General features: G+C 43.8%; 1 protein-coding gene across 1 annotated transcript; it reads right to left on the bottom strand.

The window, feature by feature from the left end:
• Positions 1 to 9,776: 9,776 nt before the first annotated feature.
• Positions 9,777 to 17,368, bottom strand: LOC113477290 (elastase-1-like). Its single transcript, XM_026843527.1, has 8 exons — positions 17,323 to 17,368; positions 14,490 to 14,593; positions 14,232 to 14,341; positions 13,313 to 13,444; positions 12,490 to 12,626; positions 12,198 to 12,343; positions 10,620 to 10,769; positions 9,777 to 9,891 (listed from the first exon to the last, which is right to left on the bottom strand). The coding sequence occupies exons 1-8, from the start codon at positions 17,366 to 17,368 to the stop codon at positions 9,865 to 9,867; spliced, it is 852 nt and encodes a 283-aa protein (XP_026699328.1). The 3' UTR covers positions 9,777 to 9,864.
• Between the last annotated feature and the right edge of the window lie 1,186 nt (positions 17,369 to 18,554).

Genomic DNA, 18,554 nt, shown 5'->3' with positions numbered 1-18,554 from the left:
TATATATATATATATATATATATAAAATTATTATTATTATTATTTTTTGTTGTCGTCATTTCTTTAGACTGAAAAATCCCCTTCAGTTATCTCCTAGGTGGTAGTTTCTATCCTTCAGACTGCATCAAAAATACTGACAGTTGAAAGTCTGGTACCATTCTGTATTTATTGGCACTAATATATTTTATAACATTCCTAGGTTGTCTGCATATATATGTATTTTTATATATATATATAATATATCCATATATATACAAGTATGTATGTCTATATATGTATATATTTTATATATATACACACAACATGTTTTTTTTAATGAATGACAGGGATAGACTCCTGCCTTTGTGGATTTTTTCTATAATTTATTCTTTTTATTTGTGTTGGTGCCAAAAAAAAAAAAAAAAGATTTTTTTAATCTTTTTTTTTTCAGGGCACTGAATTGTAAATATATAATTTTTTTTTCTTCTCGGTATCTGTGTAAAAAGTTGCCTGTTAAACAGTTTAAAAGCTGGGTATTTATTGACACAATCTGTAATTATCTAATGTATTGATTGAAACTGTTTGGTTTCAACATAGCTTTATTTTAGCTTTCTTTGTGTATATATTGTGATTATGTTGCTTAAAGGTACAAGTTAAAAAAAATGCTTTATTTTTACCTTATCCATTTGCATTTGTTTATAAAAAAGCATATTTGTCTACAGCTGCTGTCTCTCATTTCATCAAAGCAATATGAAGAAATTTCCATTATACTTTCAATAAAAGAACTTTGAGTACGGCAGTGTCTTCACCCTGGTTATCCTTTACTGTGGCTCAGAAATCTGAATGATGAGTGCGTATGCTGCATTATATGTCATAGTTGTCCCTTTTTTGGTTTTGGATTTTTTGACTCCTTTTTGAAGCTAATGGGTTCCCTGGGGTTCCCACCCCAAGTTTTGAGATGAAAGCATCCTACCAAGGCAGAAGCAGTCCATGTCCCAGCCTGCTGTCCTCCAAGAGGCTTCTCCTGAGCTTGGGGACCCCCACTCCTTTTCTCACCCACCCCCAAAAGCAGCCTGGGGAAGAGCATCCCCATGTCCTTGCACTGGGGAAAGGCATATGAGGAGCTTGGGAGGCTCAACACCGGCATCGGGCCAGTCCCAGAGTGGGAAACCAGCCGTAGTATAGATTCCCAGAGTGAAGGGGACATATTCCCTGGAGGAGGTGTGGAGCTGAGGCAGCTCATCCATCCCTGCAGAGCTCTGCTTCATACACAGCAACTGGGGGACTTCCCAGGTAGCCTCCAAGGTGTCCCCAGGTCCATCACAGCACACTGAAACATAGTGGGGAACACTAGCAAAGCACATGAGAGAGACTCTTGAGGCAGCTGGAGATGCATGAGGTGTGCCCAAAAGTCTCTCTGAGTTCATCCAGAGAAGTTTCTTCACAGATGAGCACTCAGTGCCAGCCTCTGCTTTCAAATTTTAAGCTGAACTGGCACATTTTGGCTGGGAGAGAGTCTGGGCTGGCAAGAGTAGTTTTTCCCAGGGCTGGAACTAGAAGGGACCTTTTTGGTGATTTGCTTAATTAATTTAAGGGCAAAAATGTGATGCAACATCTTGGCTTGTGGATGGTGGCTGTCCTTGTCCATGGGACAACGGAAAATACAGTGATGATGGCAGCATCTCCATCACCAAGGAACATACAGGAGAAATCTTGAGAAACCCTTGGGAATCCCTGGAATCCTCTTTCACTCACGGGCTAAAGACTGTTCCTATCACCCCATGGCACCCCTGGGACCTGGAAGGTTGCAGCCAAGAAGCAGCATTGCCATGATCTTGTACTGCAGGGGAAAAGCAGAGAAAATAGGCTTGGTCCTGGCAGCAGCAGGGAAGTAAGAAGTTGAGGATGTGAGCCAGCCCATGGTGCAACAGAAAAGCTGAATAAATCCCAGAAACCTGAATGGGGAAATGCACACCTGCCCCATGGGCTTGCATCTGGCAGTACAGGCATAAATCCTAACCACTGGCATTGACCTGAAAGCAAAGGAAGTAGGCCTAAGAATGCCATTGTCTAGTTTTCCATCGGGAATCCATTTTTAAAGGTTGCCATCTGCCCCCAGAGCGGAGAAGCTCAATTAATTGAATAAACTATTTGTTACAAATTATTTGCTGGGCCGTAAAAACAGCAATACTGAGAGAGGCCCATCTGTGGCTATTCTGCAACATGCAGTGAATCCCTACTCCAGTTTTCCCACCCAGAAGGAAGTGTTTAGTTGTATTTTCTTTTTTCTTTTAAGGGGTTTATGCCTATGATTCCCTCTTACATTGATACTTTTCTGATTGGGAGGGGAAAACCCCCCAGCATATGGCTCCAACTGCCTCACTTGTGAGTTTTCAGCTCATGGCGATGACTTAGCACTGTGCCCCAGCAAAGGGCATTGTGGTGGCCAGGGGACATGTCACCCTCCAAGGAACAGTGCCGAAACATCCCCAAGGTGCTGCATCCTATCAACCAGCCTCCGGCACAGGCATCTCCATGGGGAAACAGCAGAGTTTATCACAGCCTCTTTGTGCCAAGAGATGTTTACTTTGAAGAGCAAGGCAGGAGAAGCCCTGGAGGAGTTTCCCCAGCTGGCTGGGGATTGTCTCTCTTCGAGGTGCTGATGTTAAAGCCATGGCCACTCAGCTTTTACAGGACTGCATCTTAAAAGGGGTAAAACCTACACAGGTGCAACCCTCAGTTTGCTCCCTGGCCATGGCAGGGTCGAGGCAAGCTGACTTTCTGCATTCACCAGGATGGATGTGCCCCAGTCTGGACACACATCCCATTTGACAGCAGGCAGTGGTGCTCCTTCCCATCCCTGGGATCGGGTGATTCATTGATCCCAATTAAACCTGTCTGTGTACTCCCCACCTTGCTTAGGGCTTCATCACCCTCTTTATTTTAATTTATTTTCTTTTTTACCTCCATACAGCCAACCTGTATGCCTTGCTTGTAACACCTAGAGGCACAGAATTACTCATCACCCACTTTCGTTTCATTTTTAGGTGTCTACAAGATTTGAACCATGCGTGCAGCCACCAGACTAGAAAGCATTTCTCTCCGAGTGTCAGAGCAGCCTCCGGAAAAGGGATGAGTCATCTGACGACTGACCCAGGGCCGGTGGAGACGGGCTGTGACGTGAGGCTTGGCTCCGCCAGACCTGGCGCCATGCGGGAATGAGACACCCAAGGACTTTTCTCGGCAGAAACAGCTATAAAATGACGGGTAGGATGGACTTTATCTCTGTCTGGGAAAAAAAAAAACAACAACCCAGGAGGTCCAGGGCAAGGCACGGCCAGGGGTGTTGGCTCTGCAGCAGCAGGGGCATTTCCATAGGGCCAGATCCTGCATGCAAAGGGCTTGTGTCTGCTTGGAGACAGGAGCGTTGGGAAAAAATACCTTTTCTTATCATGTGTCTGGTTGGTAGAAGAAAAAGGCAGGTTTGCACTGTGTGACCAAGCAGCATGACACTACAGGGGATAAGGTTGGCTCAAGCCTTCTGGAAAGGCAATAAAAGTGTCCCGGGTGACACCTCTGCCTCCCTGCTGGCCTCTGTCACTGTAACAGGCACTTTGCCCATGTACATGCATTTCCCATAGGATTGAGCTTGTAGGTGCTGAGATTTTTAACTCAGACCTAGAGATCACCCTGGCTTTCCTATAAAATAGACACTGCAGAATTGGCAATCATTGACGCATTCCTGTGGCCCATTTGAGTTTTAGTCTCTCAATGCTATGGGATGGGGAAAAAAAAAATTAATCTCTTATTCCTTGTTCTTTGGGGTATCGATGTTCAACATCACAGAAATACTCATAGCACTGTAAGAAAGTGTCCTCTCCACCAAATCAGCCCAAATTACATAGCAAAATATAAGCAGTTTGATTTCTGCACCATGTGAGGGTCTCTCTGTGGTCATAATCTCTGGAGCTGTGAGTCCTCAGTATCTGGGGAAACAGATGATGCTAAATGAATAAGTATTCTGGCTTTGGCGTCTTCCCTGTGTAAAACAGCAAAAATTCCTCTGTTGCCAAAGCTCTGGCTAAAGTGAGACTTCAGATAAACAGTTAAAAGAGAGAACTAAGTTTTCACAGCTATGACCATTAAGTTTTCAATGATGCTTAATCCACAGTTTCCATCAGTTTGTTTTATATCTCTAAACCTGCTGCTGAGCTGAATGGCACTATTGCCATCTACCGGGCAGCTGCTTCCTTCTCCCAGCCTCCCAGTCCTGCCCAAATTGCTCTTCGGCAATGCTTGTCCTCCTCTGTGGCACCAAAGACACCATGTATCTCACTGAAGTATCATATTAAAAACCAGTAAAATAAGGCTTAAATGGCCGGCTTGAGTGTGGAGGAGAGGTGGGAATGTCCCGGGGCTTGGTTGTGTTTCTGCACCTGGCTTAGCACACACATCCACAGCTGGAGGAAACCATCTCCAGAAGGTAAATGCTCAACCCCCCAGAGATGCACCTACATTTTGGCCAGAGAAGCTGAGTGAGGGACCAAAATGACTGTGGTTGGACATGCCCTGGCTCCATCACATCAGTAGGTTCAACCCACCAAAGGGAGAATATCTGGGACCAGCAGAGCTGAAATATTTTTGCATGAGTTTGAAGGCTGTGAATACTTCCAGATCAGTTCAGCTGAGGAGGCTGAAAGGCTCCAGATAGCTTGGGGACCAGATTCCCTGGGGACCACACAAGCCACACACCAGGGTAAAACATTACAGGAGAATCCTGACACCAGAATGAATAACATAAAAGGATCTCCCTGCAAAATAAACCTGCTCCACTGAGATAACCTGCATAGGAAACTGTTATCTATTACACTTCCCTGGAAATAAATACTTGGGTACTACTTTGAAATAAATAGGGATGAGAACTTAGTGGTCCTGAAGTGGTTTTCATAGTGGAAACATCCCAAAGGGCTTTCTGGTAATTAAGGTTGAATAGCTGTCAGGAAGCAAGAGAGACCATTGTAGTCATACTCCCAAATAGCCATCATTTTTGTCTGCAGGTGAACAAGGAATGATTGGGTGAAGTAGTGATATAATTTCAACTAGAGATTTTGGGGGTTATGCTGATAAAGTATAGCAGCTCAGAGTACTATTTGGATGAGGAGATGTCTATAACCAGAACATCTCTATTCAGCTGTGGTGTGTCTGAAGGTCCCATTGCTGAACTTCTACCTGTGTGACTTTAAAGCTCCCCAGCTTTGTTGTGTTTTGGGACAGCTGAGATGCTCAAGGGTATGAAGACATCCCCATGGGGCTGGTGGAGATGACAAGGAACTTCAGGAGAGCTCTGCCTCTTTGACTCAGGATGGGATGTCCTCAAAAATCCCTAATGGCACTGACCACTGTATTTGATCCCTGCACCCCCAAGCTGTGTTTCACAGTATCTACAGCCTTACCTCCCCAAATAGTTCAAGGTGTCGTAGCCATTCCTACACCTCACTGAAGCACCCTACACCTGGTGGGACCACCCCCAAGAGATGTGTCCTTTTGCCACAGCTCCTTTTTCTGTGCCCCATAAAGATGTAGGGGTCAGTTGGGGAGTTTTTCAAAATATAATTTGTTCCCTGTTTTAGCTGCATCCTCACCACCCAGCTTTGGAGAAAAGGGTGGGACCATTACGTATGAGCATTATAGTACTGTGCCCAGCCATGTTTTCTCAATGGATACCATTGGATGTTATATCACTGTGACCCCTAGTATCTTCACACAGTAAAACCTGCATGAAACACTGCATTTTCCATAGGCTTCCTGAGGTGTGCTCCTGGGATCACAGCTTTGCACAGCAGCTCTGGGGAGCAAGTAGCTCTAGCATGGCCCTTGGATAGAAAGAGGTAAATGAGGCATAGGAGAAACACATGTACCCTGTCCACGTGCTGCCAGGCTATCGTCTCTCTCTTATCCTACGCAATAAATCATGGCTGAGAAGCACAAGCTGTTCCTGTCATCAAAACATGGAAAGAAACACTCCTCTTGGCACTGGGGACGTGATAATGACCCTGAATTAGAGCTGTACGACTCCAGCACCTGATTCTCCTGCTCCTGCCAGTGCAGCTTGAGGCTTCTCCTCTTGGCTGTTGCAGCAATAGGTCCAGGTCTTGCTCATGTGGAGGAAGAATTTAAAGGAGTAATGTCCAGCCTGGCTTTCAGAGCAGCTTGTGACAAGAGGTTTCAAGCACCCAATGGTCACAGCTGCCCCGTGGAGACCAGGGCAGTTGCATAGTTTTGGGCAGGTACAGCCTATCACTGCTATCACATCAGGGGATGAACAGGGAATGGCTGAGGTGTTTTGGGTTGTGACAATGCATACTCATTAAATTGCTAACAAGCATGGTCCCAGGAGTGCTTTTGGCCCAGGGAGCAGGAATGTCCCCAACAGTTCCCAGTTCTGCTCAGCCCAGGCCAGGGATGGAGACTGATGAGAATTTGGGACTCCATGAGACATCCCCAAATCCCCCCGTGGCCCATGAACTAAGCACACAGGGTTTAAACCCCCAGCCCAGGCATCAGACACTGCAAAACCACCAGGCACTCTAATACTTCACTTCTCAGCATCTGAGTACTTTCTGAGGGACTCCCTTAAAAAATCTAATTTCCCAAAACCTTTGATCTATGTGTTTTTAATTCCTTCTGAAACTCAAAGGGAAAACTTGAATGTAGTCAGGCCAAGATCTCAGATGCCAGCATGTTCCCATCACTTGGCTGCTAAGTGCTCTTATAAGGGACATTACTCCATCAGTGAGCCTAACAGATCCAGGCTCTTTCAGGAGAAGTTAAATATTTGAACTTCATATAGCAGCAGAAATCACACATGCTGTCTTAAAATGAGCAAGAACCATTCAGTAATATTAAGGGGCAGGAAAGCTGAGATACAGGGGTTTTTTAACTTGTCAGAAGAGAATTGCCAAACTACTGAACACCCAGGAGACATTGCCAAGTGCAGTTCAATAAAGCAGAGAGCTAAAAATACAGCTGGGACTCCACTCCTTTACAAGCCTTAAAGAAAGCACCACTGGTTTCGTTTTCATTTGTGCTTGCCGTAATAAGGGAGATTTATCTGTTTGCAAGTCAGACCTCTGGATAACGGCAGCGAAAAGCAGCTCCTGTGTGTCATTGCTTATCTGTGTGTCTGCAAGCAAACACGAAGGACAGAGTGCAAGGCTGTGTACATGCCATTTTAACATTCTTGGCCACAAAACTTCTTTAGCAGTCAGTGATAACCGGATTGGATATTCCTTTGGTTTGCCAACGCCCTCTAGTGGCTTTTCGAGAGAAGAAATGTGCATTCCTAAAAAAGGGTTTTGCAAAAAATACTGCTATGCCCTAGGTGTGTGCAGACTTTAGGAGCGATGGGACATAAGTAGTTTAAAATGGAAAAAGAGCCAAATCAAAATCCTTCATTCATAAATGCTCATCTTATATACAGCAAAAGGAGGAGAGGGAAGGTTGTGGGATTCTCCGTGCATTCCTAGAAGATGGTTTTGTAGTTCATGAAAAGACAAATCTTGCTTTATTGTGCTTGTACATCTCCCTCTCTTCCTCATTCCCTCCCTTTACTTACCCTGCTGTGTGTTTAGTAGGAACACGGCTTTTATTTAGAAAAGTTTGACACTGCAGATAGGCTTGCCTGGCTGGATGGGGTACAGGTCCCTGCATGCCTAATGGCACAGGAGATTATTTTACACCGAATTTATTGCTTCCTCACTAGAAAAGCACCCCAGAAACTCCCTTTTCTATGAACTTAGTCTTATACAATGCATTTAAAAAACCCCATCCTGTACAGAGTGAATTTAAGAATAAGATGGATTGTACTTTCCATCAGTTGAGCTTGCCTGTATACTTGAGGCAGTTGCCCTCTGTATAAGAGTGCTGTATTGAAGCTGTTTGTTTAGGAATATAAAGAGAATCCAGTTCTGCAAGCCAAAAAATCTGCCAGCTGCAGAATAGAATAGAATAGAATAGAATAGAATAGAATAGAATAGAATAGAATAGAATAGAATAGAATAGAATAGAATAGAATAGAATAGAATAGAATAGAATAGAATAGAATAGAATAGAATAGAATAGAATAGAATAGAATAGAATAGAATAGAATAGAATAGAATAGAATAGAATAGAATAGAATAGAATAGAATAGAATAGAATAGAATAGAATAGAATAGAATAGAATAGAATAGAATAGAATAGAATAGAATAGAATAGAATAGAATAGAATAGAATAGAATAGAATAGAATAGAATAGAATAGAATAGAATAGAATAGAATAGAATAGAATAGAATAGAATAGAATAGAATAGAATAGAATAGAATAGAATAGAATAGAATAGAATAGAATAGAATAGAATAGAATAGAATAGAATAGAATAGAATAGAATAGAATAGAATAGAATAGAATAGAATAGAATAGAATAGAATAGAATAGAATAGAATAGAATAGAATAGAATAGAATAGAATAGAATAGAATAGAATAGAATAGAATAGAATAGAATAGAATAGAATAGAATAGAATAGAATAGAATAGAATAGAATAGGATAGCATAGCATAGCATAGCATAGCATAGCATAGCATAGAATAGAATAGAATAGAATAGAATAGAATAGAATAGAATAGAATAGAATAGAATAGAATAGAATAGAATAGAATAGAATAGAATAATTTCAGTTGGAAGGGACCTACAATGATCATCTAGTCCAGTTTCCTGACCATTTCAGGGCTGACCAGAAGTTAAAGCATGTTGTTAAGGGCACTGTCCAAGTGCCTCTTAAACACTGACAGGCTTGGGGCATCAGTCACCTCTCTAGGAAGCCTGTTCCAGTGTTTGACCACCCTCTTGGTAAAGAAATGCTTCCTAATGTCCAGTCGGCCGCCTCTCTTGGTGCAGCTTTGAACCATTCCCATGCGTCCTGGCACTGGGTACCAGGGAGAAGAGCTCAGCACCTCCCTCTCCACTTCCCCTCCTCAGGAAGCTGTAGAGAGCAGTGAGGTCTCCCTTCAGCCTCCTTTTTTCCAAACTAGACAAACCCAAAGTCCTTAGAAGCTCCTCTTAGGATACTCCTTCCTGCCCTTTGACCAGCTTTGTCACCCTCTTCTGGACTCATCAAGGACCTTAACACCCTTCTTAAGTTGTGGGGCCCAGAACTGTGCACAGTATACAAGGTGAGTTAGCACCAGCTCTGAATACAGTGGGATAATCATCTCTTTTGACCAGATGGTCATGCTGTGTTTGATGCACTCCAGGATGTGGTTTGCCCTCTTGGCTGCCAGGGCAGGCTGCTGACTCCTACTGACCCTGCTGCTGACCAGCACCCCCAGAGCCCTTTCTGCAGGGCTGCTCCCCAGCCACTCCTCTCCCAGTTTATACCTGTGCCCAGCAGCATCACACCATTGCTCTGCTCCCACCAACCTGCAAGCACCAAGCTGACCACATTTGCCACTGGTGGGGTTATCCTTATGGAATCCTTCAGCCAAAAAAACTCATCATGGTCATTTTCTGCAGGGTGGGTTTGGTGTTAAAATGAAAGCCCTAAAGAGCCGTGCTTGCTGCCCACAGCCCAGCCCCACGTTAAGAACACTGTCATCGGTTTATATTGTCATTACAGGCTGCAGCATTTGCTGGAACCTCCTTCCCTGCTGACTGGGTCTGAACCTGTGCCTAAGGCCAAGCAAACACAGCAACAGGTCACTGGTTGTAATCACTGATAGTTTATTATACTCTTAGCCATTTTTTTCTATCAATAGCCCAAAGAGGTGTAGAAGGGATGAGAGGAGTTAATGAGCAGAAATACTTAATTCTAGCTCTTCTCATATTCATGCACCAGACAATCCTTCTCTAGAAACCCCCATTATTTGCTATAATCTGGAAAACAAAAGAGAAGTGAATTCAGTACAGAGCCAGAATAATGCATGTCTCCATCACGTGTAAGGGCTCTGAAGCAGGGTTTGTTCCCAGCTGGGACAGGGGACTGCTCCAGTGACATGTTCCCACCCAGAAAGGTTTATGGACCACAGTAGCCTCCCTTTTACGTGCAGTGATTTAAAATATCCCTCCCCACCTTTCTTTCCAGCAGGTCCCATGGTTTACAGTGGCATTTCTACAGAACCACCACCTGTGCCTGGGAAACAGCTGTTTCTTGTGCCAGACATTATTTCTGTGAGCAAAGAGCTCATTGCTCTTTGTCAAATGTAAAGCTGAAAGTGCACAGTGCGGCACTGCAGGACTTGCACTTGCAGAGATGTTTTATGTCTACTGCATCTTCCATTCACCAGCTAGCTAATTCCTCAGTGGTTTCCTGGAGTATGGTCATTTTTTGGACACAAAGCCCAGCTCCTGCCTGGCTTGAGTTTTTTCTGTGGTCCTCAGCAGAACATTTCAGACTATAAGACAGCATCTCCTTCTTTAAAACTGTTTGATGACACCAAAAGTAGCACTAAATATCCTGATTTTAGATCTCCCTAGATCCCCCAGTTCAGTTCTTAATAGTTTAAAAAAATAAACTATTAAAAAATTAAACTCCAATGACTCTGGCACTCCCTTGCCTTCACAGAAGATGCGTCAGGTTACCTTGCAGGTGCTAAGCAACTTACATTGCGGATCCAGTCCACGTAGGCTGATACACGTGTGAAGACTGTTGGCTTCTTGTAGGTATTACAGTAAGGAACTAGCCCAAAACTGACAATCCCATGGACTTGCCAGTGACCGTCTTTGTAGCAGTTGAGAGGGCCCCCAGAGTCCCCCTGGATCAGAGGAAGGAGAGGAACATATTAAGCCAAATTATCTGAGCAATTGAGGAATGACTGGATAGGACTAAGCAGCACTTGTTAGTTAATCACTGTTCTGAACATGAAAGTAAAAATTTGTGCTGCTTACTTAGCAAAGGGCTGGCTGCTCTCCAGCAGCATGGGAGCAGAGACTACCCAGCACCTACCAAGGTGTTGCAAAGATCAGACTATTTGTTATCTTAGTCTACATGCACAGACACACACACACATATACATACACATCTGAGGAAGGGCTGAAACTCTCATTTACCACCACCACTGCAAATATAGTGACTGTAAGAAATGGTCCAGGGCACATTGCATCACATGTAATCCTCCCCAACAAGGTCCACCTGCGCAGCATCTCCATTAAAATATCAGTGCACTCTGCAGCTACAAGGAACCAGGTAGAAGGGAAATGCTGCTCCCCCTGTGCTTTGCAAACAAGTGTGCTCAAAGGGTCCCAGGAAGTTAAGGTGGTGAAAAAGAAAGCAATTTGAGTTAAAATATATGAGAAGATAAAGGCTCTTGCTTGGCTCAGAACCCAGTTTGTAACAAGGTTCTGCCATAATTAAACCACACCAAAAAATAAACTAAATATCAATAGATTTATAATTATACTATACCTATAATTTTGCTATGTATAATTATATAACCTGTTTTATTTCTATATTTTACTATATTCATATATTTACATAATCAAATATGTTACATATTTGTCCATTATTTTTTTTCAGGGCTCTGCATGTTTACTTTCACCGGAACCCACCTCTGTAGGGAAGGGAATATGGGCAGAGGTAACAGGTATCGCCTGCCTTCACATGCCAAACCTCCTTACCACCTGGGGCCACCTGGAGTCCCTGGGATAAAGGGAACCTCACAGTATCTTCCTTTTCCACCTAACCTGGGCTAGACAGTGTAGCTGGATATAGCCAATACTTGCAGCAACCTCAGCTGTCCATGTAAGTGTCTGGGGAGGAGAGGGATGACAAGCAGCAGGAAGCACTGCCTGGTCTGGGGTGCAACATGACAGCAACATTGGAGGAGTGGTAAGACTACCCTGCAGCTTCATCCTTTGGATAAGGGCAGAGGGGACTGATAAAGTCTCAACATAGTCCCCCGGAGCTGGTCAATGGGACATGCTGCTGGAATAAAGGGCAAATCTCCCCTCCAAAATCAGAGGGGAGAGATACACCCTGAGGATTTGGAGGTTTTCTCTCTGCTGGCTGCTCTGTGGGGACCTGGAGGAATGTGGAGCAGTCTGGTTTAGAAGATATTCAGCAGAAAGCAGCAAAGGGGCCAGGATTTACAGCAGAGCTATTGCAGGTGAAGAAATGGCAAAACCAGGTCCCAGCTGAAGGAACAGCAAGGTCTTGAAAATCCTCTTATAATAACAGATCTTACACTGCATCCAGCCCTCACGCCGTCTCCACCTGCACAGATCATAGTGACTTTTGCTTGAGATCCCCACCAGTCATCCTGGGAGCAGATCTGATGGTCAACAATTGGCATCATCACCTCCTGCAGTCTGTCTGGGACACTGCCATCCACTGGCAAAGAAAGGGTAAGGTTTTGGTTCAGAAGCTCCAGCAGTTGAGGAAGGAAGCCCACACCCTACCTTGTTCAGCCTTACCTGCACAGAGGTCCCTCTGAAACCAGGAGGGACCCTCAACACTCCTCCTTCACCCTTACTTACCACTAGTTGCACCCCATCCAGTAATATAGCAAGGATAGTCATTGGGCAAAATGTCTCCTTCAGATGGAAGCAGTCCCAGCTCAACAAACCCATTGTCGTAGGCAGGAGAACTGAGGCGCAGCAGGGCAATGTCATAGCTGAAATGGGGTACAGGTAAAAGACTCTTTACTGAAAATCCTGAATTATCATAAGCCATATGTCCTCACTCACATTTTATCACTTATACAGGTCTCTAGCCTCTGGCATGATGATAAAGTAGCACCTTGCAAACATCATTAATTAATCCTTATAGATATCACAGGCAACAGGAAAATATGAATAACTAAGAAAGAAGAGGTCATGGTACAGACTGATAAAGGACTAACACCCCCACACACACCCCCAACACCCCCCACACCCCCAAATCTTCACTTCTTTGGAGGCACCCAACCTCAAAGTGAATTTCAGTGGACCCTGGGTTGACAAGCATGCCTCTGAGGGGTGGTTTAAGACAGTCTGTCGGCATTTCCTTGTTGGCTTCCCTTCATCAGATGCAAACAGTGCTGTGACTGCTGGCAAGCTCCTGAATCTGCTGTACAACCTGGATCCATCTGTGAGGCCCATTCTTCCCCCATCTTGGGCAAAACAGGACTAAGATCATCCACAAAGACACCATGTAACACTTCCAAGAGAGGAGGTCATTTGGGAAATCTCCATTGCACCATCCTCCAGTGCTTCCCACAAATCCAACCTCACTGGAAACTGGACTGAATATACACATAAATGCTAGTGGGACAAGGTGCTAAGCACCATTCAACCATCTGATGATATTCAAAATACTTACCCATTGGCAATTTTATTGGGATTCCAGCCTTCGTTAATGAAGACTTTATCCACATCAATAGCGTACTCAGTGCCATCCTCCTGCAAGAGATCATGCTCACCCAGAACCACTCGGTAGGTTGATCCTTCTGGCCTGAAAATGAATCACAGAATATGTGATGAATGTAAATGTAATGTAAATGAAATGTAAAAACCACTCCCCACAGCTAGCTTTGTAGTGTAATTCCTGTACCACTGAGACCTTCCACCAGTGTAATAATTTGTAAAGCACCTTCCACCAGCAGATTTTCAATGGACTGTAGCTAAATGGTCTTATGAATTAGGCAAATGCTGCCTGTGGTTTGCTGGCAAAACAAGTGAAGGTGCAGCATCAGCTAACAGTGCTGAGGTTGGTCTTGAACAAAAACCTTCATTTTGCATCTCTGCATCTGTCTGAAACAGAGTGTGAAGGATCAGCATATTACACTTTATTGTAAGTACATTCACTAAAGGCATAAGTAATTAAAAAGGAGTGTTCGCTTATTGGTGTCATGTTGTATCATTTAGGTGGTGCATGTTAGACATGATGCAGAGCAAATTGTACAACATGGCCTGTGAGCTAGGAAACATGCCTTTTGTTCAATCTCTCCATCTCTGCAGGTTTCTCAGGATGCAAACCCCTTCAAAATGCTCACATTTATGCAAATGCACCTCCTCTTATGTAAATCAGCAATCAGCTTGATTTCCACTCCCAGAAAGTCAGTAATTAATATGTAAAATCAAAACTAAGGCAAACAGAGTTTTCCAGTTCCCTTGATTAAGTGTGCAGCAAGACGTCCAGCTGTGCAAGGAACGGCTCAGAGGGTGAGAAGGGTCTGGCTCCTGTCTGCAGCACAAATGGGGAGCAGAGCAAGAATTTTAATGCTTTTTATCCTACTCACATGCTGAAGCAATGGGCTGCAGTCATGACCCATTTGCCGGTGATAAGGGTTCCGCCGCAAATGTGAGAGTAGTACCCCGGGTAGTCAGGATAGGCAATCTGAAGCGATACCTGGATCAAACGACAACATATTTTACACCCAAGCCATGCTGTGCCTCTGCAGAAACAGTGTGTGTGGCTTTGGACAGTGGAAGCTGTCATTTTCTCACTGTTTTTTTCAAGTATAAGGCTTTTTTCAAGTATAAGACACCAGCTTTACCTGCCACTTCCAGCTGTGTGGGTCAGCCTCATGGCCTCCAATTATTCGTCCCGTCAGCACATCCTCCTGAAGAGTCTCCCTTAGGGGACTTCCAGAGATTGCTCCTAACCACACAAAAAAAGGAGTGCAATTTGTCATGTGGATTTCTAAACAGCATCAGTCATCACGGGTTACTGCCAGCAACAGACTTGTGCTGTGCAGGGCAGCCAGCTAAGCAGGTCTGAAAGATCAAGTGACTGACACTCGCACATGGTGACACAGTGACTGCTCTCCATCCTGGAGGCTCTTTAAAGCCTCCATGGTTGAAAAATACCATAAAATGTTTCAAGATGCAAAGCTTTCATATAAATTGACTTGTTCCCTGTACTCCATACACCCCATCCTAACTGCCAGGTGGTTGTGGACCAACCTAAATCCCCTTTCTTTTAGGGTGTAGGTTTCCCTTCCCCGCCCTCAGAGAACTAGCAGATTTTTCTTATGGAGATCTTGTTCCTGCAATAGAGAAAACCCCTTCCCACCAGAATAATTGTGTCCACTTTATGTTTTGCCCTAGCACAGTAACTGCAGAGAGAAAAATGTTATGCTCTAATTTGCACCTCTTAGAGGTTGAGAGGTTCACCCTTTCCCAGCTCAAATATTTCAATTGCAACTTACCCAGGCAACTAAGAAGAAGCAGAAACTGAAGCATCTTTAATGAAGTGGTAGCATTTTTTCCATGAAGAACTCCTTTTATACTAAAATATCTGATAAGAAGCTGTCTAAATTTGTGATAAAAGCAATTTATCTATAATAATAACTCATTAAACTGATCTGATGAAAAATGTTCTCTATGTGGAAAAAAAGGGGGAGCAACAAACTGTTCAAGGTAGAGCCCAAGGTTACACAAACACCTCCACACTGCATAGTTCCCACAGGGCCATGAAGCAGAAAAAAACCTGATAAATTTGAAGTGTTCTCAGATCAAGTCAAAACCAAAGCAGTGCAAACCTGGACTCAAGAAGCCAAAACTTCAGACTAGCAATTGTTGATGCACATGTTGTATTCCCTTGTGAGAAATTTATCTATCAGTCCAGCTGTCTGCTACTCCATGTAACATGAACTGATGTTTGTCAACTAGGTAAAAAGAGCAATAGCAAACAGGGAGAAGTGTAACCACTGAAGGTGTTTCAAACTTGTCTGGACATATTAAACTGACCTTGACTGAACATGTTGACCCTTTTTTAGGATTCTTTTCTGCTCCCTCCTCCCTGCTGAGTGAGTTCTGCTCTGTCAGCCCCAAAATCCTGGCTCTCAGTGGCAGGAGGGTAGGTAGGGAGGTGGGCTATGGCCAAGGGGGATGCTGCAGCTGGAAGAAACCTGGGCTATCTCTGAGGAATGGAAAAGGTCCCATAATCACAGAATAGTTGAGGTTGCAGGTCTGGAGGTTATCTGGTCCAACACCCATGCTAAAGCAAGGCCACTGAGATCTGGTCCAGATGGCTTTTGAATATGTCCAAGGATAGAGACTCCACAACATCCCTGGACAACCTCTGCCAGTGCTCAGGCACCCTCACAGTAGAAAAATGTTTCTTCATGTTCAGAGGGAACTATCTATGTTTCAGTTTGTGCTCACCGCCTCTGGCCCAGTCACTTGGCATCACTGATGCCTGACTCCATCCTCTTTGCACCCTCCCTTCAGGTATTTATACACATTGATTAGATCCTCCCTGATCTTCCCCTTCTCCAGGCTGAACAGTCTCAGCTCTCTCAGCCATTCCTCATAGGAGAGGTGCTCCAGTCCCTTCATCATCTTTGTGGCCCTTTGCTGGACTCTCTCCAGTATGTTCATGTCTGTTTGGTACCAGGGAGCCCAGAATTGGACCCCGTACTCTAGGCATAGCTTCTCCAGTGCTGAGGGGAATGATCACCTCCCTTGCTGGTCATGCTTTGCCTTATGCAGCTCAGGATACCTTTTGCCTTCTTTGTGGCAAGGGCAGACTGCTGGCTCATATTTGATTTGGTGTCCACCAGGACCCCCAGGTCCTTTTCTGCCAAGCTGCTTTCCAGCATCCTGGGACAGGCAGTAGGTAGAGAAGGCACCAGGTAATATTACTAATATCTGCATCCCATCTTTGACAGTGGCCTTGATGGAGCACTTCAGAAGAAAATGTAGAAGCCTTTGTAATGGATAACTTTATTCTAGGGGGAAGTATGTTTTGCTTTTTTATATCCCTGTTAACTGCAGTCCCCTAACCATTTTATACTTGTGGAGCATCATGATTCACATCTCTTTAATGGTTTAAGGCATCTATCCAGGGGCATAGCAGATGCATAAGTTCTCCAGTTGAATGTAAAATACATTCCCGCTTTACATGTCCAGTGAGGAAGAAAACAAGAAATGCCTGTAGCTAGCAGAAATCCAGAGGCTTGTTTCTATGAACAGGGGAAATCCTCTTGCAACACACAGGCCATCAACGGGTGCGAAGTAAAGCTCATCTTCAACTTGAACTGCAGCCACAGACCATTTGTCAAGTAAAATTAGAAGCATTAAGGAAATTAACTAGAGAGGATAGCAAGGATCATCCACCCAGGAATGCCAATGGGATCCACTGTCCATGAAATGGACACAGTAGAACCAGGACCTTTCCCATATAGTCCCAACAGTCTTCTTTAACAAATCCCTTTTATTTCACTGGAAGCCATAAAAAGTTCAGTGTGATATTTCAGCACCAAGACCTTCTTTAAGTCACTGAACACTTTTTTCCTCCTTACATCATAGATCATTTTTAGTTTCAGTTAGTTTTGGCCAGGAGGTCAGAAAGTGGCCTCCTAGCCAAACAGTCTCTTCACTCACTTTCACTACATTCATCATCCTTGTTAGACCTGGCAGACTCACTCATTTTCTATTGCTAGTTTATTTTTTTTCCAAAGACTTTATATATTTCCTACACATAATTCAGTTGTAGAACACTGTTGTTTGTTTATTGTCCTTTTGCCATCATGCCGTTTAGCTTGAGTAGTTGTCCATAATCTGTGCTCTACAGCAATGCTCATGGTATCATAATAATTTTGCAGTTGAGTGGCTTTAATGTTGGGCTGTGTTGTAATGCCCAAAGGAGAAATAAATTACACTGAGAATGATGAATTACAGCTGCTTTCAGAATTCTTCCACTTCAGGCATTGTTTTAGCATAGAGATCTTAAGGGACTGTCTGTATTTTTGTCTGGGCTCTACATATATGGTTCGTGGAAGAGGTGAAGCTAAGCGACATACGTGAATGGAGAGAAAGGAGTTTGAGCATTGGGACTGGGAAGCTGTTCCATGTACAAGCACTTGTCAGGGTGAAAAACTCAATTTATGAGTTAGAACTTTAACTGTAAAGGAAGGAAAAGAAAAAACATGGAGATTGGCATTAATGGCAATGAGAAGGCTCATTAGTTTTTGGTACCGCAGCATTACCATGGAGCTCCAATTGTGAAGCTTGGCTTGAGATGCCAAAGTCTACAGCTGCCATCCAAAACACAACATCTCACCTACTGATAAATCTCAGAGGCCCATAACCCTCCTGGGGCTATGAAATTTGTTTCAGACCATGAACAGTCCTGGAATTGGACTCCAGGACTCTTCCTCTCTGAAGGACCATCTCAAGCCAGAACTGCCTTAGGGTTTCTCACAAGTGTAGCCAAAAAAAATGAATTTCTGTGCTTCAAGTCTTTACCAGTAATCAAAATGGGACATCATTCACACCACAAAGACAACTCAGGTGGCCCTGTTTGTGTCCATATGGCAAAACTCTTTTATAAAACCAGAGAGGTCTCATCCACGCTGTCTATGGAACATGGTTTGAGAGAACATCTCTCATCCATATTAACTTTCCAAACTATACATGAAAGTTGCTGTGAGGAGCATGGGCTGGTGCAAAGCAGTGTTATGTTAGACTGTGCTAACATTTAGCTGTACAGAAAAAGCAGGACAATGTCTGAGTTGGTGTTCTAGCACTGTTTAGTTAACTAGTGCTCTGGCACTGTTTAGTTAATCAGTATATAGACTTTTTGTCCTTGCTCGCAGAGCATCAGAATTAAATAT

The sequence above is a fragment of the Athene cunicularia genome (genome assembly GCF_003259725.1).
Source record: "Athene cunicularia isolate RWA chromosome 2 unlocalized genomic scaffold, athCun1 chr2_part1, whole genome shotgun sequence".
NCBI lineage: Eukaryota > Metazoa > Chordata > Aves > Strigiformes > Strigidae > Athene > Athene cunicularia.
Note: the sequence above shows the minus strand (reverse complement) of the source record. Positions and strands in the feature narration are given on the sequence as shown.